We start from the raw sequence: 21,396 nt of genomic DNA on the forward strand, positions 1-21,396 counted from the left end.
GAGAAAATACAACAGTTGAATGTTTTCATGCAACACATCAGACAAAGAAATATGATTAGGATTGTTGTACTAGTTACAGTAGAGATTTTAATCTATACAAAAAGAGGTTATACAAAGAAAATAAATATTTTGAATTCTTTTCCAGAAAATTATATATTTTAGATTTGATATGCTTTAAAGGGACATTGAAGTATTATTTAGAATTCACAAAAAAACTACTTCTTTTAAATTTATTAAGCAAAACACAATTTCACAGTTTTACTACAGAAGATTTCTATGGAGTATGCTGATCTTTTATTCAATTAACAAAACATTGGTTTGGTAAACATTTGTGAGCAGCTAGTAATTTTTCATTTTTTACCTGGAGTGCACAAATTATTTAAAAGAGGGCAAGTTTGGCACTTTTATACTGATGTCACCAATATTAATATTTCTTGGGATCTCAGGAAGATTCATATTCTTTACAGCTGACACAGCCCGGGCTGGGGCTCCTGCTAAACCAGCCTGTATACAGAAGAAAAAAATACCACTAAGATGGCAATCATTACAATTTACAGTGAAGCATTACAAAAAATCATAAAGACACAAATATTAAATATTAGAAAAACCAGGTGATATTTTGGATTGGAATGAAATGGAAAATTCTGAAATATTCATCTGGAAAGGGGAAGTGGAAGCAGTTCACACAAAATCTAAAATATGGTTAATATGTGCAATGGCAACAATGAAAAATTAACATGTTGTCTGTAAAATAATCAGTTTGTGGTTAATTAACATTAAAGCTCATGCTAGCTTTGATTTTTACTGTTTCTAGGTATTGCACCATATACAGTAAACAGCTTGGGCCAGTTTTCCGATCCTTGCAAATGGTAAAGTTGGCAATTACTACAATATTGACACTTAGCATTTACTATACAATAGTAAATTGACAATTACTTAATTCTTACAGGATCTGTTTCATTTCAAATAGAAAAGAGTTTTCTTATAACATTAGATTTTAATCAAATACTCAACATTATACAAAAATAAACTTTTCACAGGATTTTAACCTGTTAGGTGTTTAGCTTCAGAGTTAAAAAAAAAACTAGTTTGATCTAAATCTGTTCTAATTATATGTTTAGAAATATGAATGCTAAACCATGATATAATAAATTCCCTTCCCCTCACACTTGGTGCTTTCGTTTCCAAGCTGCAGATATATACATCAAATTATTCCTGAACAAAAACTTGCTAGAACACAATCAAAATTCAGCTCATTTTTTTCCCATGCAGGAAAAAATTTAAAAATATTCTGTACATAAGAGTACAATTAAGTTTGAAGGATGTTATTTCAATTCAAATTTATTTCATTATTTCACCTAATACTTAAGCTTTAAGCCATTGTTTTACTGTAAGTGATAATATAAAAATAATAGTGGGTGAACAATGTATAAAGCTGTCTTGTATACTGTTATCAGAGTTCCTCAAATGTTTTGTATTTGCATGAGAACATTTCAAAATTGAATACCTACTAAAACAAAAAAATAAATGAAGCTTTCCAAATATGTTTGTACGTATTTTTACAATATTGAAATAATTAGAAAGCATTTTTAATATTGAGACATTACATTCCCTGTAGTAAAGTACTCACAATTCGTGTCTTCTATGACATTAAGCCTTTCTATATTTGCCTGGAACTTTGACATTGAGACACAGAAAATCTTTCTTAGACCCCAAAAGCAGCTTTGGTTAGGGCTTTCTAAAAGAAAGCACTACTGTTTTTTGTTTGGGATTAACACTTGCTATTATATTTCAGTACCATTTTAAAAAAGTGCTCCCTGACAAAACATTTAATTTATAATGTCTGTATATCACACTTGCATGTGACTTCAATGTATGTATCTGATTATTTTATTTCATAGCATTCACTTATTTTAAATATAAGTAATCTAAATTTATTTTAGATCCTATTCATCTTTTCATAAAGAAAAAAAATGGAATGCTAACTGATCATAACGTTAACCATGTTTGGGTGAACATAAGAGATACCAAGTTCACATAAATATTCCTAGGATTTAGGGCATTAATTCAGAATTTTTCATTAGCTGCCATTAATTTTCACCCCCAAAAGTTCAATTTGGTCAAGAACATTTAATCATAACATTATTTGCAAAATTCATAAAAGGATTATTGAGTAATACATTTAAATAGAGGTTAACACATTCTTGTGTAGAAAACATAATTGCCTTTTTTCCCCAAGAAAATGCAATCTCTGCTTTTTCAGCAGCTGGAACTTCCAAGTCCCAATCTTGTATTTTTGCAAGCAAGAGAAAAGCTCACCAGTATCAACACCATACAAATATTTCCCTTTAATATCCATCCCATTTTTTATAGTGTTGGTAGACAATTTGATATTCCTTGACAGTGCAAAATAACATTGTTTTATAATGATTCTTCAAACATTTTGTTTCTCTTGGTGGGTTTCCAAATACCAGAGAACTGTTTTTATTTTTTTTTAAGGAAAATAGTTTACACTCATTCTGGCACATACTTTCTTTAAGAAAGGAAAATAGTTTACGTGTACATCTACATCTACTTAAATAAAGCATATTTAGAAATACTTCGTATAAACTAGGATTCATGTCAGCTATTTAAAGATGTTGATAGACAATGTTTAATAGGATTTCCATGGCAAGAATTCAGTATATGTATCTATGTATTACTATAAATGGGGCAAACCACTTCAATTGTAATTCACTGAACTGACAGCTGCCTTTTATCCACCACCACAATTTAAAGTACGAACTAAAAATCACACCATACTTCTAAGACATAGTGAACTGTTCTGGAGTTATAATTACAGTAAGCAAAAAATCTACCAGTAATGCATAGCTATAGGCAATTGTGCCACATATGCATTTCTTTTCATGGACCCAACCAATTAATATGGAAAGAAGTAAAAGAGATGAGGAATCTAACATCCAATCTTAATAAAAATAAAAATCCAATAAAAATCCAATCTTCTACCATCACCCAGTTTATGATTACGGACTCCCTTTCTAGCTAACATCTATTTTGAGAGCTAAAAAGAAAGACAAAAAATTACAGCAATTGACAAAGGGATTCAGCATTCCTCATCTTAGCAGTTGTTCTTGAATGCATCAATTAGTCATTTTCTTACATGTATTAGAAAAGTTATAAAATATCCCATGGAGTTTCAAAAATTATATCATAAACAAGTTGCTGATGGCACATTTGTATGATTCTAATTACCCAATAAGTAAAAACCAATCTGAATCTTAGTAAGGTATTGCTCATGATCTCATAATGAGCACAAATGTTTCAGCATGCTCACATGGTATTAGAAATACAGTGTGAATTAATATACAGCTAAAATTACAACTAATCAAACAACATTTGCCCAGCTGCTTTGTAATCTCAATTTAAATAACCAAATAAGTTTGATATGTACTTCAAAATTCAATGGTCACTGAAAGATACAGGGTTGATTCCATAACAATATCCCCAGTAAGGGCATGGACACGGGGTGACTGATTTCCTTTCCTGTTCTTTGAAAACATTCACAGATAGTAGCCTCTTACTTTTGGCAAGATCCTTCCATTTTTTAAGCTAATCAATCATCAGCATGATCGCTAACCCAATCAAACAGCAAGATTCCCCCAGCCTTCAAAAGAGTGTCTTTTCAGAGCTTAAAGGGTTGCTTGTTAAAGGATGGCTGAGAAAGCCACCTCTTGTCTCTCCAACTTTCACTGACATTTGTCTGAATCAAACCTATACCAGATTGCCTTCAGTGATACTTGTAATCACAAATTACAGACTGAGCACTCTAACATGTTAAAAAGGCAAAGATGATAATAATACATTTAACCCAGCTAACACAAGTGGGAAAGTCATAGTCTTTCTAATTACAAAAATTGACATCTAGCAATGCAAAGCATATTTTAGATTCTTTTCAGGACACTATTTAGTAATATGGAAGTTGTATATTGTATTTTTTATACAGCACATTACATTGACACATAAGTGCTTAGCTTTATTGTTTGCTTAAATCATAATTATCCTCCAAATGACATTGTAACAACTCTATTTCAAGCTTTTTTTACAAGATAAATGGATAGATCCACCTCTCATGTGTTTGTGCTTGTTATAAAAGGTAGATCCTTTTATATGCACTTTTTAAATTCATTCCTCCAACATATTTTATAGAAGATATTACAACTGTTTGTGTTTTCTATCAACCCTTCTTCCCAGAACAAGTATGATTCAAAGCAGCAGGGTTATGAATAAGATGGAAGGATGCAGTACAGAATATAAAAGTATGATCATGTTCTCTTCTCATGAGGTTAAATAAATGAACAGAATTAGAGGAAAAAACAAAATGAAGTCTGCAAGTATATCAAAATGCCAAACAGATAGAAGACTTACACATACTCTTAGAAATTTCAAGCACTTGGATCACAGCGATAGTAATGGATGGACATGAATTTTTTTAAAAATTTGATTTATCTCCTTTTAAATTGCCAGACCCAAAAATAAAAACAGAATGCATATAAGCAGAAAATAAAAGAGCAATATTGCATAAAAATAAAGAAAGAGCCCTTATCTTGAATAATATATTTATATAATTAAAAATGGACTGTTTGGAATGCTCTTAACTAGACTTTATTTATTGGGAGGATCTAAAACTGTATTTTAATTTTGGACACTTTTAGCATGAACATGGCTTATTGTAAAGCATACAAACTTTAACTGGAAATAGATACATCGTTACATGATTTTTTATGATTATAGGAGAAAATTATATAGAAATGTTTAGCTATTAAATGATGTATAACAATTATCTACAAAGAATGATACAAACAAATATACTCTTTTAGGATTTTAAATGCTATTGATTAAAATTATATCTGACATGTAGCATAGACTGAGCTTTAAATGCTTTCTTATTTCAGTATTCTCTCATTTGCTAGCAGATGTCATAAAACTTCCTCAGAACATTAACTAACCATAGTAAATCTTAAACCAATCACAACATTGCCAATAATTTCTCAAAGCCCTAAAATGTTTTTCTCTTTTAATTATTTTTGTATTTAATTTCTCCAGATTTTGATTTTCAAAATGGATGTCTAATTTAAAATATTCATTATTAAATAGTATTTATATTTTTATAACTAACAAAAGTTCTCTGATAACTTTTAGATACATATAATTATTACTGGAGTTATCTAATTGTGTACACTTGTAACGCAGCATTGAAGCATTACATAAGAGCAGACAGTGAGATTGGCTTGGAGGATGCTAATTGCATTTTGTCACACTATTGGTAATGGGTTAAAAATACAAAATTCACTTCAAAGCCTTTACCTGCTATAAACTCCCTAGCATTACTGTGTAGTTTTAAAACTTGGGAGAAAAAAATACCAACAACCTTAACTGTGAAAACTGAGAATTTTAGCTTTAGAAAAATATGATTCTCCACATTTTGTTTTATTACAATCCAATGCAAAACCCTACAAATTTTTCCTATTAAGGGGAGTCCCTGGAAAAGGGGGGATGGTGGTAGGGATAGGGAAAATGGAAAAAAAAGATGTTCATTCATAGAATGAATTTAGGTGTCTTTCATTTGAACAAGGGGTCTATTACAGAAGTAGGTTGCTGCCAGTTTGGCTGAACTAGTAGCGGCGACGGAGGCTCTGCCCACCTGGCTAGACGCTTCTGCGCACTTGGGCTGGTAGTAAAAAAATTAGCAACCCACCTCTGATCTATTATATTCAACTCTTCAAAAATTTATGTCTAACAATTGATTAATTTTACAATATAAAAACTAACGTGCAGAGTTTGTACTACTGCATTCTCAGTAAGGATTAGAAATGGCAACAGTTTTGAATAAATATTAAAGAATTGATGGTGAGTAACATTGAATAAATATTAAAGAATTGATGGTGACTAACAATTTCTCCCTTCTAGCGCATCAGTTTTTAATGGCTGGCCTTGGTTTTAAGTGTTAGATCAAAGGTATTAATTACAGTCTAGTAAAGGGTAGCAAAAACTTCTTTTCATCCAGGATTTGAAATTAGCTTAAAATCTTATTTTCACATCTTCATTTTTTAAAAAAACAACATATATTGTCTAACAGATATTAATCCAATTATAGACATAATATATAATTATGGTTAAGACAGATGCTTGGATACGCTAGAAAGAAACAAAAGGCATGGGATAATAGAGTGGACATGATAGTATTCTGATTTCTGACTAGCTGATTATAACCAAACAATTGGGAACACCATATCTATATCAAATAAATTAGATTTGTTATTGATGTGGGCGTACAAATAATAAAATTACATTTTAAAGATAGAAAATCCAAAGCTAAACACTAATGAAAGAAGAAAACAAAAGTAAAAATATATGAATATATTAATGACAATCTATTAAATACACTACAGCAATAAAAGATGAAGGAAACCAGCACAAAAAGTGGGCTACGAAGACTAATATGGGTTTATCAACACATAATTTTTGAGTCTGGCCTAATTTATCAATTGCCTTTGACATCATTTTGCTTTCCCTTATTTTAAAGCAGCACATTTTTTCTGAAAATTAGCAATACCTGTATCTACCTGTCCTGTCTGGGAGACTGAAAGATAAAGGTCTGTAAAGAGAAGAATGGAAAGAACTAGAAAAGATCAGGTGGTTTGAAAAAATGAGGACTGACTTAAAACGACCAAATTCACACCCAGCTGAAGACTACAGGAAAAACACAAGAATACCAATTCTTCCAGGGAACACCTTCCATGTCACTGATAGTGCCTGACACTCAACCCAAATTTTCCCTTTTACCAAGCCTAAAGCTTTATTAATTTGGCTTATTTAAAAGGATATCAAAAATGGACAAGTAAATTTGCTCTTGTCTTGTTAAGAGAAGCAAAAGGTACTTCTGCTTTACCACTTCAGTTCATATATGTTGGGGAAGCAGGACCTTCTTTGTAAACAGTTGTCTACCTGTTTATTTTAAAACAAGGCCACTCCTTTTGAACAAAATTATCCAGGATTATTAGCTAGATTATGAAGTGAAGCCCAGCTGCCTAAAAGTGCAGCAAAACTGACACTGCTACTGAATGTATTTGAAAAAAATGGTATTTGAGTATCAACTGGAAATAATAGGGTCATGACTTAGTTTCAAAGACCCACATGCGGTATTTTGTGCATGCATCAGGGCCCAACATGATCCCCAAAAGTCATTCCACTTACACTTCAGGATAGTATACAGTGCAGTTGTGGGATGGGGAAGGAATCAGTAACATGCACACATGGTGTGCAAGCAGAAGGGGTAACGCCAAAGATTAGGATTAAGAGATGGCATGAAAACAACAGTATCTTCTCCAAAGTAAATACAAAGGAGGTTTTAAAGGCTTTCGTTAATTCATTCAACGATTATATTGCCTTTTTTCATTATTGATTTATTTTGCTCTGTAATAAGCACTGATAGAAAGTAGTGAAGTACTATTCCATTAGTACTTTGTTAAATACCTGTCAAATTTAATTTGCATACACAGAAAACAATCATTCAGTGAAGCAACAGAAATTATGATTAACCTGACCACTACACTGAAATACTTCATTATTTAAAATTCAGGAACAGGTTAATCCCTTAAAACATAATTTAATAAATAGGAACATATTTAGTTTACTAAAACTGTACTTCAAAAAAGACTAAGGAGTTCATTTATCTCTTGAACCACTCAAAGAAATTACCATATATTTAGACAATCTGTTTCCAATTTTATTATGCCTTTATTAGTTTTTTGCCCCAGCATATAACCTCATAACATAGGTATGCAAATTTCTGTGCTTCTCAGTCAGTGCTACAAAGCTCTTTAGCTAGAAAATAGCTTAAATAAAAATAATGATAAAAATGCAACCAAATGTTGAATAGAGATTTTATGAATTTTCAAAATAATTTACTTGAAAATAGTTTTATCAGTTGGAATACCTTTTTTATATGTAGCATGTATGATATATATTTTAATTATAGAGAAATAAAAATACTGTACATACAGTATACCTATTTATATATCACAATATTTATGTACCTGTTTCCATTTACCCAAAAGGAAGACAATCCTTGGTCAATCTAATTGAAATTAATCCTGGAGATTGTCTACCTCCCTACTGTCCCATTAAATATTTACATATAATATATATTTGCATGTGCTTTTTTTCTCTCTCTCCCCCTTCACTATATAAAATTGATAATTACCTGCATATGCACACATATGCATATGCCTTCTGTCTAACATACAACACAACCTCTTCTTTCTTTCTAGCAAAAATAGCAAATAAAGTAGCAGAAACGCAAATGGAAGAAAGTGCAAAGACAAAACAGAATGTAGAGGAAGCATTGGAAAGTAGCTGAATCAAGGAAAGAAAGAAAAACACAACTGACAGAAAACTCAACTGATATTTTGCATTGTGCTCAGCAAGCACTAAGCTTGGGTGTGCTTGTTCTGTAAGGAGTGAAACTCTAACCAATAACATTTACTCTCAAATAGGAAAACTTAGGAATCTTTTTAATTGGTATGAAATCCAGTAGCATTCTATTTCTTTTTAGTAGCCTCCACAGCAAACTGTGATAATGTCACAATCATGATTTACACACGGTGACATCAGATAAATGGTACAATCATCGATGTCAGGGCATGTACATAAGTTGCAACATTTGCATGATAATGCCATCATGTTCATTTTGTCATTTATCTCCTCCTCTCCACCACCCACATTTTTGTACAAGATATGGGAAAGTGTGCTAGCTGTCCAATCCTCTTGTTGCCCTCCATTGGAGATTAGTTGCTGTAGCAAGATAAAAGGAAGGAAGAATTCAAACCATCCATTATGCCTGCCTTACCAAGACTCAGGAGAGGATAAAAATGTCCCAAGTCCACAATTAGAAAGTAGCTTGCCTAAAGCTGACCTTGACAACAGCAATTAGTTGGCACTACAGATGGAGAACGTTCATGAACTCCGAATTTTTCTGAAGAGAGGCAAAAACAGTAGATACCAGCTTTTTTCAATCTCCTGCCTCTGTTCTAGCAATTCTCTTGGATTATTTGCAGATCGCTGCCTATAGTTCCTTCCTTTTGGGTAAATATGATATAAAACTAGGTCAAATTAGAAAAAAAAGCCTTAACCAGTGTTTTTTGTTACTGAAACTAAGATATCTGCAATCTTGACAGGTTTTCTTTTGCAGGCAAATAGCCATGAGAGGGCAGGAAGAGGAACATAGTTCTGGGGCAGGTGGAAAGCTTCTCTCCACAAGGCTGCTAAAGAGTAAATAAAGTTACTAAGAGGCAAAAGAATAGAAAATGTATTTAATGTTTCATTTAATTTGGTATAAGAAATGTATGATGTTATTTATAGTTTTGATATCCTCATTTTGTGGAAAGAAAATCAGTAGTTTTGTTGATTATTTAACAAACATTTTTACTTAACTCCAGATATATTACACTACTCTTTTTAAAAAAAAGAAAAAGTAATGCTATGATAACATGAACTTATCATATTTTAGGATTAGCAAAAGTTCTTGTGTGTTCAATTTTTTTAGGGCCACATGCTCATCTTATTAACATCTCTAAATTTTTATTTGCTACCAATATACTATTTAATGAAGCTTCCTCAATTATTTTTTTCTCTGAAGGTTTATCTGGTATGCAGGGAACACATTATGGGCACTTTCAAAAGTGACCTGTCAAAGCTTTTTCAGACTTGGCTTTAAGATTTAGGCTTCAACTCCCAGAATTCCCCAATTAGTGCTAGCTGGGGAATTGTGGAAATTGAAGTCCACAGATCTTAAAATTGGCAAATTTGAAAAGCACTGGTCTGAACTACTCTAAGATAAAATTTAGCAGAAGTTTAAATATTTTAGGCTGGTCTTTGCCACACTTTCTAGCATCTGAGGATTAAATAAAACATACTTCCAAACAAAGAAAATGGTTGGGGTTTTATAACATGCAAGCTTCTCATTTATTCTTTTAATTAAATGTATCTCAAAACATTAATATTAAATTGTGTACAGCACAACAAAAATGTGGTACACTACAAAAAAATATCCACAAGTACACTAATACGTTAATTATGGTTATCGCCATTTTAAACAAGCTTTAAGAGCAAGAAGCCTTGACTGAAGGAAGCTCAGAAATATTTCTATAGATAAATAAATGCAAATGGGAATCTGATATAAGAAAAATGAAAAGTTCAACTATTTAAGCACTCAACAAAGGCTTTATCATGCCACATTCTAAATGCTAATTTGTAGCAATCAAAATAGCCAAGTATTAACAAGTAGATAACTACTTTGGATCATGCAACTGTATGATCATGCTCCAACTGGCTTTACCACCTTTTATTCTTACCTCAGATTTTTCCAGTTTATTTTGAGCATCAATTTGGGTGACTATTTCATTCATGTTGGTCTCCAAAACCATTCCGCCCATCACCATTTCAGCCAGGATATTATGAACCTAAAAAGAACACCCAATAAACAATGGTTGCACAGATTATATCAATCCATCACTAATGCAGTTGTATTTTATTATGCTTTTCTAAAGTATACTTATCTTAACATAAATCAACTTTTCTAATATAACATTTGTAATAAATAAAATATATGTTCCTTTCATCTGAAGTACAAATGCTGTGTATCACCAAGAATATTCAGATTTATGTCCAAACTCTGCTATGAAAAATCATTGGATGACTTTGGTACACCTATTTGAAATCAACCTAATCTACCTCATTGATTACTCATGTGAGTGGTAGGGAGAACAGGGAAGTAGTATACATACCTCTTTGAATTCCTAGAAGAAAAATGGAATATAAATCTAATGAAAAGAATTTTGTTGAAATCTAAACTTTTGATTGTTATATCAACTAAAATTAAAAATTAAAAAAATATATATTCAGGTTTATCAAGTTTTCATACCATGTGTCAAACAGTTGACCATTACAGGCAAAATAAAACCAAGGATACTGAAACAAACATTTTAAAATAATTTGATGCAATTCAAAGAACATTTATATATGGTACATAAAATTATATAGTTTGAAACCACTGTCTTGGTATATTGACCAATTTATCACTTTATTTTGACTTGATCTGCTTTTAAAGTTTTCTTTTTATGAATAATGCATTGCCTCAGTTATATCACAGAGTTATTAAGATAATACTGAAAATATGTTTGCCTTGATAAAAGTTATTCATGAAAGAAGGCAGGGATAACACCTAGGAGTATAATGTTAAATGTGTTAGAAATGGCTCTGCCAACTCCACTGTCACTGCCATGGTGTCACCAAACACCTGATGGATGCACTAGATGTCACAGATCAGCTCTCAAGCAACTCACAAAATTCCTGAAAATTTAACAATCAGCTCTCACAAGCAGATACAAGTTGACACCAGAATACCACTATTTCACCCTGGATGACTAAACCAATCTGTCCCAACCTAGGTGACTTTTTGACATGAGGACTTCCCAGAACTCCCCAACAATCAAAGCACTGCTAAAAATTCTTGGGATTAAAATACACATATTGGAAGAGTACAAAGGTTATGAAAGCCTGTGCTGAATTAACAGAAAAGGTCTGCAGGAAAGCTACGGAGTTTTAGTTATCTAAATGGTATATCCCACTTGGACAGTTAAATTATAGCTGACTGCAGAAATTTCAATATAAAAGGAAAATTAGGTATTCTTCATTCCTGCCTTTACCACAACATTCTAATTAGTTGAAAACAGAGATAGCAGCATACTATTCCAAACATAGTACTGTATGTGGAAGAACAATCATTGTTTTTAGTTTATTTACAGCAAAGTTTTCTGAATCTTTAACTTAGAACACAATATTCAAGAGGCTGATTTCAAATAAAGCATGCAAGGATTCCATTAATAATTAGAATGTACTGCAGGTAATATACTTGTTTATTCTACAAATAAGCTTTAGAATGCCACAAATGTTAGTTGTGGCATTATTTTTTTAACTAAAAATTACTACCTTACCTATAATTGAAATTTGGGGAAAAAAGATATCTGACAGAAGCAAAAACATCTGGCAGAAACAAATGTTTCCTGTCAGAATATCATGACTTTACATTACAACATCTCACCACGTACCTTATCCACATGGAAAATTAAATCCAGTTCACAGACATTCTCAAAACACTTGTCTAAAGTTTCTACAAAAACCTGTAAAGGGAAAAAAACAAAGGGTCAAATATGAATAGCAACTCAATCTCAACATTATGAACAAATGTGGAAACCAAGTACTGTTTACTATAAAGAATTCAGCAAGTCAAATATATCTATAAGCCTTGTCCTTTGGAAGATCTCAGAAACATTACAGGTAGTCCTTGCTTCCAACTGCAATTCAGACTGGCAGTTTTGTTGCTAAGCTACATGGCTGTAAACTGAAAAAAAATCACGACCACACCAATTTATGACAGTCCTGGTAACGGTTAAGCATGACATCATGTGACCCTCACTTGCAACTCCCTTCTGGCTTCCCCGTTGATTTTGCTTGTCAGAAGCCTGTGGTAAAGCTTGTAAACAGCAATCATGTGACTGTGAGACATTGTAACTGTCATAATTGTACACGAGTTGCCAAGAATTGCGACCATATGATAGTCGATGCTATGACAGCCACAACTTCAAGGATTGGTCATAAGCCCTCCTATTCAGCACTGTTAAAACAGTTGCTGCATGAATGGTCATTAAGCAAGGATTACCGGAAAAGAGGTCAAATTTCATTAACATAATCGTCTAGCACTTACATAGAAACATAAGCTCCTATATTTCATGCTAATTCCTATTTTGACAATGCAGGAGAGCTAAATTACTGTTGAAAAGATCATTTTTAGTCTACTACTTGAACATTGCATTAATCTCAAATGTAGGAATTAGCCTACTAATCTATATAGGGTAATTTTGTAGTAGATGATTAGCATCCTTATATTGCTGCAATCTAGGACCAATAACTTACTGTTATAAACATCCGACAAAAGCTATGGTTTATTTTTATAAACATAGAAACATAATTTGTACCAAAATGCCATTGTTAAAAGTATGGCATATATTGAATGTATAGTATCAGAATATATACATATATTCTAAAAAAGAAACCTCCACAGATGTTTGCTCTAAATTTCATTCCCAATTTGACCAAGGATAACACCAGCTGTTCTTTGCTTGCTTGTTTTTCATCTGTGTATTTCTTATCTTATTGTATTAGATTTGTTGCTTTTTCAGTGAGCCTAGAATTATCCTATTTAATTATCAATATGGCTAGAAAATCAGTAACAGCCTATGATATCAAGTATTTCTAAATATGCTTAGAAACTCTTATAACTGTAAGCATAAAACTGGACTGGAAACTTTCCCAGCAAAATATGGTGGACATTATTTTAGGTATCACATAAATTAGACTCATCTGTTTAGGAGTGGAGTTCGTTTAGAATTGAAATCATATTTTGTTTTGAAGCAAGGCTATTCCCTTTGTTTACATAAAGGGGCTTATGGTTGCCAATGCGCTTAGTGATCCTTCTTCCTTCAGCATTCACCAACCAACAAGACCAATTTTGAATATTCCTCCAAGTTAAAAATGTAGCAGCTAACATGCTGCAAAATGCTAGTTTCAAGCATATTTTTATTTTGAAGAAAGTCTCTGGGTTTCATTCACTTTTAGTGCCACCAACCTAAAAAGAAACTACTTTGTTCTTGTTAGGGAAAAACAGCATTCTGGTTGCAGTACAGATGGGAGTTGCTGCTTATTGCCATTCAGACATGTATGAAGCAATTATAATTTTAATTGTTGTCATGTACAAACTTCGTTTATCAAACTGTAGAGTCAGGTTTCCACTATTTGTAAAGACACCTGTTTGTTAAGTACCAGAAAAAAGTATCCTATTGGCAATATGCACAACATATTACAATTTTAATTTGAGTGTATTTAATTAGAAATCTGAGAAATATAACTATCACAGTGGCATAAATCTCTAAATTGATGTAATAATATCCTGCTTTATGTTGCTTGTTAAACTCAAATAGCAGCAACAAAATTGCTGCATGGGTCTGTTTTCCCAAAAATTTAGAACAATAAAAATCATTTGAGGAAATACTTGGCTCTGGATCTACTGCTTGAAGCTATTTCAAGGCAGATATTTGAAGGTTCAACGCAGTTGTTTTGATGTCCTCCTGAGATCTTTTGAGTATCTGTGTGCATTTGCAAAAGACATTTCTGGGAACATGTATTTTGTGATGGTCTTAGAACAGCTGTGCATGTCACGTTTTCTCCAACAGGATTGAATGGAAATGCCACAAAAGACACACAAAACTCCTTCAGCTGCTGTATATTGACAAGGTTTGTATATTGTGGGCTCACTATCATGTTTGTACCTCTTTCTCCTATCCACCTTATGCAATGAGTTACATGAGCTTTTTGAGGCAGGAGGCATAGACTCCACTTGTCTCTTGTTATAATAACAACCAGATCTAATTTTAAAAAATCCCTCGACTATGTAAGAATTAATTCTTCCAGTGTTGTGGATTTGAGTTGCTGCTTTCTGGTGCAAGGAGCAGATTTGGAATAAAACACATCAAATTATAATGAGTGGGTACATTACAAACATTCTAAGCTAATGTATTTTAGCTAAAGAGAAAAGTTATACTAAGAGCCATTATGTAACCCTAAAAGTACTATTGAAATAGGATAAAATAAGACTATTCAGGTGTCTGCACAACTGTTTTCTGGTAGTGATGTTAACAACTCTAATTCTACAAATCACAATGTAGTATGTAGGCAGCATTTTAAAAACAACAACAGTGCACACAAAAAACTGATGGAAAGTTAAGGCAGCAAGATTAGGGAAATTAAAGCTTCACAACTGCAAACTTATGTTTTCAACTGCAAAGATGAATGGAAGCCACTAAAAATATACGTTGTTGTTTGTCAGTGAATAAAGGGCCATTCATTTTCAAATCATCACAATCAGAAAAATAAGTAAAATTAGCCTCTAATGGTAAGTTAGCACCTAGCTCCCTCTACTGCTTTATTATGAAACCAACAGTTAACAAGTTTATATAACAAGTTATAAAGAACTGGTTTAGGATGTGGGGTAAGACCTGGAACAATGTTCTAGGTTTTTGAAAACGTTTTGTGCTCTGCTTATGCTGTTTTATATTGTTGTTCTTTAATTTTCATAGTTTTATTTTTTTTCTATTTTTACGTTAACCACCCAAAAATGCACTTAATATGCTTACTGGCCACACAATAAATCAAAGAATGGGATTATCTCTATATGTAGGCAGCCCAAAAGGGATTTCATCAGTTATGGATAAGCTTGTTCCTAATACCATAACAGAAACCATATTCTACTTATGCTATGCCAAGAAACTCACAATCCTTAAACTTGATCAAAAACAATTTTAAAAAGCAGTACAATTTCCAAATAAGTCTCAATTGCAACATCATATTTCAAAAATTCCAGCTTTGTCATTAATTACCTTCCTCCAGATATTTCTCCTTTATTGAGTAATATATTAATGTGAGAATAGGGAACTTGTAGGCAAATGAAATAAACAAAATGTAAATTTTGTTTTGCAACAGCAAAGGATTACGATTATTTACAACAATATATCTTGAAATAATGAAGAACTACAGATAGTCAACATACAATCATTCGTTTAGTGACCCAAGTTACAATGGCACTAAAAAAAAATTACTTATGATCGTTTTTCACACTCAGGACTGTTGCAGCATCCCCATAGTCATGTGATCAATCAGAATAGAGCTGGAAGGGGCATTGTAGGTCTTCTAATCCAATCCCCTGCTCAAGCAAGAGACCCTATATCATTTCAGATAGGTGGCTATCCAGTCTTTTCTTTAAAACCTCCAGTGATGAAGCACCCACAACTTCTGAAGGCAAGCTATTCCACTAGTTAATTTATTCTCACTGTTAGAAAGTTTCTTCTTAATTCTAGTTTGTTATTCTGCTTGATTAGTTTCCATCCATTGTTTCTTATCTTTCCTTCTGGTGCTTGAGAAAATTGACCCCCTCTTCTTTGTAGCAGCCCCTCAAATACTGGAATGCTGCTATCATGTCACCTCTAGTTCTTCTTTTCTCTAGACTAGCAACATCAAATTCCTGCAACCATTCTTCATATGTTTTTATCTCCAAACCCTTAATCATTTTAGTTGCTTTTCTTTGCACTTTTTTCCAAAGACTCAAATATCTTTTTGTAACAGGGTGACCAAAACTGGATGTAGTATTCCAGGTGTGATCTTACTAAGGATTTATAAAGTGGTACTAATACTTCACATGATTCAGATGCTTGCCAACTGGCATGTAATTTATAAGGGTTGCAATTTCCCAATGTCACATGATCACCTTCTGTGACCATCTGACAAGCAAAGTCAACTGGGAAGTGAGATTCATTTAATTCATGTTAAGTTAACAACTGTAGTAATTCACTTAAGAATTGTAGCAAGAAAGATCATAAAATGGGGTAAAATTGACTTAACTGTCTTGCTTGGCAACAAAAAGTTTGGGCTCAGTTGTGGTTGTAAATCGAGGACTACCTGTAATCTTTCACAAACTTAAAATTATCTCCCTTATATTCATATTATGTAATTTTCCAATCACAAAGAAGCCTCACCAAGAGGTTTTTTTAGCACATTCCAAAGAATGTTTTAAAGTTTACATCAACTCCTTAACCTTTGCATTAGGGTGTTGCAACTGTCGTTATTTTCTGATACTTGCACTAATATTTAACACTGAGAAAATATTCAAATAAAAATATTGAGATATTTGAGAATGTAAAATCAATGAGTAAGAGATCAGTTTAATTGTTATCCAATTATATTATTTTAGCAAAATAGTACTTCTCAGAATTTCTAATCTTTATTATCAAGTAAAAAACAAACAAAGAACAAGCAACAGAATACAATATTGTGACCCTCTCGTAGATGACTTACTTGTATTAGATCTAGAATCCCAAGTTCACTTTCAGAAGAATCAACGCAGAAAACAAAGTACAATGTAGCATAATGGCGATATATCAATTTGTTGTCAGATCCACCTATTAATCTAAAGCAGAATACAACGTCAAAGAGCAATTAACAACATTCCAATGGTTTTGGTTGGTAGCTAAACAAAGAAAAACATGACGCATAATTGTGGCAAAAAAAAATAAGAAAGAAGGGTGTCAAAGGCAACACATAAACATTCAAAATATTTACATACCAGTAAATAGATCTTCTAAAGCAGGTTTAACAATGGGATTGACGGTCTTTGCAGCCAGGGATTGCAAGTTTTTTAGAAATACATTATCTTAAACACATGGGAGAAACAGTTACTATACCTGGGGGGGGGGGGTTGTTAAGTGAAACAGAAGCAATATGCCTCACTTTAAACTTAACTGCTTAGTTCCTGGTTTTAGGTAGAAAAAAAATTGTGCTGGCACAATTTGATAGTTTGCTGTTAAATGTTAGAGGCCTAAGACTGAGAGCTGGAATAGTAGACCACATGCAGCTTATAGCTTACTATCTCATTGAATAAAAAGATGCAAATATATGTAGAATCGATCAACAATGATATTCAAAAGTTGTTGTGCATAAGGCAGCTATTCAATGACAAGGATATTATTTAAAAAGTGATAAAGATTTTCAGTTCAGGACGATTGCATAAATTTTATTTAATAAAAAATTATTGATAATCTCAATTTATATATTTACATTACTGTTATTTTTATATTTAATAAATGTTCCGCAATAGCAGATATAGAAACACGGTGAGGATAAATTTTACCAAAGTCTCCCCTTCATAAATATATTGTGTTCACACAATAAAAAATGAAAAAATTAGAAGGTTCTTAGAGAAGATCTAGATTCTAGAATGACTAAGAGAAACAATCTGCAAACTGAGTGCTAATGAGGATTTAAGATTACAAAATAATGGTCTAACAAAAAAATTACATGTTTTTCAATGAAAGAATTCAACTATGTCAATCCCTATGATTTAAGGTTCAAATTATGATTCCAGCTAGTGGTATCAGAAGAGTGTGAAAGAACCCAAATGCCATGTTTCCAGTTATACAGGTTCCATATTTCTCTCTCTCAATCTTTTAATCTCTATATATCTCCAGAACAGGCTTGGTAAAGTATCAGACTTGGTAGAGATTACAGTTTTCTATTTCACTTTAAGTTTTTACTTTAAACCAACACTCAGCACAATGTATACTGCACTGACTCTAGCTTCTAATTTGATCATACTTACAAGCCTCCTTCTAAGAAATTACAAACATTTTCATCACGTTTTGATACTAAATGGAATGTTTCTCTGATAATCTGTTGCTGTATATCTTCACTCTGAAAAGAAAGGAAACATGTTGATGTTTCCAAATACAAGCATTTCTCTGTCACGTGTATAGCACAACTTTTATACCAAAACCACATTATTTATTAAAAATGTAAGTCATCCTATTCCGTGACTCTAGGTATTCAAAAATAAAAATATTTTCTTTAAAAAGGAAAAAGACAAAAATAAAAGATGACAAGAATCAGACAGGAATAAAAAAGAATCAAGCACACTCAATCCAGGCGTTATTCACACTTGAAAAAGGCCTTGGGAAAAGCTTAAATAGCAACTGAAAAGCTGTTGTGTTATCACAGTTTATGTCAGACCAGACCCAAACAGACTTATGTTAAACCCCTCAAAAAGTTCACTGACTCATTGTGGGACTTTAAATAGCTTAGAATGCTGCTCCAGATGAAAATGTATGATGTATTGAGCATTTGGAGGAAAGTTCAAATGTAATATTTTATTTTTACATTATATAAAATTATATGTTATAAATCTAGTGAATCAGATTTTCCCTTGAATATCCAAATTTGTTCCAATGTTAGGTAAATCCTTTGAAATAGATCTAAGCTAATAAGGCAAGTTTCTGATCAACCTATTTAATATTCCCTATCAAACCCCTATAACAAATATTTTTCATATCTTTTACATTCTGGCCACATAGCCACTTTTGGTAGCATATCTACTTTAACCAGGATAAGTAAAGATGTTATAATAAAAATGTTTTCCGTAAACAGTCCAGATTTTATTTGGATAAAATCAAGAGTGTGTAAGTTTAGCATATAAAATAAAGATCTACTATGCAAAACTTTGCTGTTACCATACTAGTGCTTAATTCCCCCCAAAAACATATTTTCAAATATAGCCACTCCTTTAGGAAGTAGCATACAGACATTCATGATTTATTGCATATCCATGCTGCTAATCAGAACTGTCATATTTACATAATAAGACATTCATACATATCATCCTACACAGTTGGTTACATGTAGAAAAATATCACATTTTTCCATATATCGGCAAAGCCTCATTTTAACAAAAAATAAGCAACTCTTAAGTTTTGCATTTCTCTTTGGTAAACATATATTTGCTGTTATTTTCTCTCTCCCATCAGGTACTAATAGCAGCAAGCTAAACACTCGACTTTTTAATTTATAACAGTGCACAGGATCAACTTATATTATTCCAATGCTGGGATAATATAAGCTAAGCATCGTATATCATCAACTTGAAAAAACCATTAGTTTTCAGGCAACATGAGAAGTTCATTGCATCCAACCAGGCTCTCCTGTTTCCTACCTTACACTAAAAAAAAAACCTTCACAAGTTGTTGCAATCAGATTACAACCTGTATCATTCCCAGCCCATTTGGCCAATGGTGAGACGCTGGAAGCTGCATGTGGGCAAAGTTGCTTAGCAATCCAGCTGGGAACAACAGGAGCTGCAATCCAATGTTTAGAAAACACCAGATTGCTACAGCAGTCGTATATTTATTTCATAAAAAATTAGATTTCTTTTATTTTTGACTTTTTTGACTTCGCTTTTTGAATTTTCCTTTGTAAAGCAAAGTTATAAGCATGAACAAATGGTTTTTACCTTTCTTGAACCTCCTTCAGATTTGCCCCTATTCAGGTGTGTCCTTTATCTTTCCTATGAGAATATGGGCACTTGTACACTGCTCTAAGCAGCTGGTCAGAAACAACCGCTCTAATTTAGCAGATTGCAGTCTGTGCAAACTGAGATCCACCATTATCTTCTCCGCCTCTCACGCAAGAGCCCATAAGAAGACGCGTAGTACATACAATTATCTGCTACAATGTCCTACCTGTCAATGAATACTCCAGCTTCAACCACAACAACAGGAGCACACAACAGATACAAACCTATAGTAAACTGTTCCAAACTCGATTGCAGAAAATACGACTTCAGTAACAGAGTGGTCAATGCCTGGAATGCACTATCTGACACTGTGGTTTCCTCCCCAAACCCTAAACTTAACTGTCTATTGTCGACCTCAACCCATTCCTAAGAGCTCTGTAAGGGGCGTGCATAAGCGTGCCTACTGTCCCTGTCCTGATGATATTCCCTTGTATTCGTATTCATTTCATGTATTCATAATCATGTTTATACTTATATCTGTTATCTAATTCATGCTTGACGAAATAAATAAATAAAATAAAATAAAATAAAATAAAGAAGCCACTAGATAAGAAACCGTGAAGGATCCGACTCGGGGGCGGGGAGACACTATTGCACACGTAAACATTTTAGCCAATAGCCTCCTTTCCATCCTTTCTTCCTAGAGCCGAATCGGGTTCCTCAATCTGGCGCTCGCCGCAAGACGAAGGCTTTTGAGGGGATACTTTTCAGCCCGCCCCGCATTGACTTCCTCGTCGCGGCGTCGAATCATTCCCAGCCCAACCAGGGCCTTCAGGCGATGTGGGCGGCGCCCATTCAACCCGTTTCTTGGGCTCGTCCCGAATGATAAACCCACCGCCTAAGTAGGCTCGCTCGCCCGCCCGCCGCGGAGACAAAAAGCTGGCTAATGTATGGTTTTCTGTGTGTCGTCGTGCCAACGCAGCCCCCTTCCCCTCAGCCATCCAACGGCGGCCTCCCCCCTCCCGACACTCACATAGCGCTGATAGAATTTGGAAAGGCGCGGCTTCCCATGGTTGTTGAAAATGAGGATCGCTTTAATCATGGTGAGGGCGGCGGTTGACGACCCCGCCACTGAGGCGCGAGGAGGGGGGCTCGCGTAACCGACTCTGCGGCGCGCGACACGGCAGAAGCTCCTCCTCTGCTCTGCTCCGTCCCCTCCTTCTCTAAGCCTGAAGCGAGCGAAGGCGGAGTCAGAGACAGAACCGTTCTACGGGCTGCAGGCCGAAGGAGAACGTCACTTGACTAACTCGGGTTAACGGCGGCCGGGAGGGACCAAAAAAAAAAAAACACCGTAGAAGGCTGAACTCACCGTCACGTGCTCCTAATGTCAG

The 21,396-nt window shown here is 33.6% G+C and overlaps 1 protein-coding gene across 1 annotated transcript; it reads right to left on the reverse strand.

Moving 5' to 3' along the window:
• Positions 1-301: 301 nt before the first annotated feature.
• On the reverse strand, positions 302-21,300 carry AP3S1 (adaptor related protein complex 3 subunit sigma 1). The gene is made up of 6 exons (XM_032212909.1): positions 21,039-21,300; positions 18,323-18,414; positions 17,023-17,134; positions 12,168-12,239; positions 10,413-10,520; positions 302-504 (listed from the first exon to the last, which is right to left on the reverse strand). Exons 1-6 carry the CDS (start codon positions 21,105-21,107, stop codon positions 376-378), a joined length of 582 nt encoding a protein of 193 aa, XP_032068800.1. The 5' UTR covers positions 21,108-21,300; the 3' UTR covers positions 302-375.
• Between the last annotated feature and the right edge of the window lie 96 nt (positions 21,301-21,396).

Source organism: Thamnophis elegans, chromosome 3, assembly GCF_009769535.1.
Source record: "Thamnophis elegans isolate rThaEle1 chromosome 3, rThaEle1.pri, whole genome shotgun sequence".
NCBI lineage: Eukaryota > Metazoa > Chordata > Lepidosauria > Squamata > Colubridae > Thamnophis > Thamnophis elegans.

Coding starts and splice junctions, on each gene's coding strand:
- AP3S1 (XM_032212909.1), bottom strand. CDS start 21,107: ATGATTAAAGCGATCCTCATTTTCAACAACCATGGGAAGCCGCGCCTT. Junction 17,135..18,322: donor AATTTCTTAGAAGGAGGCTT/GTAAGTATGATC, acceptor ATTCTGCTTTAG/ATTAATAGGTGGATCTGACA. Junction 10,521..12,167: donor TAATTTTCCATGTGGATAAG/GTACGTGGTGAG, acceptor TGTTCTTTTTAG/GTTCATAATATCCTGGCTGA.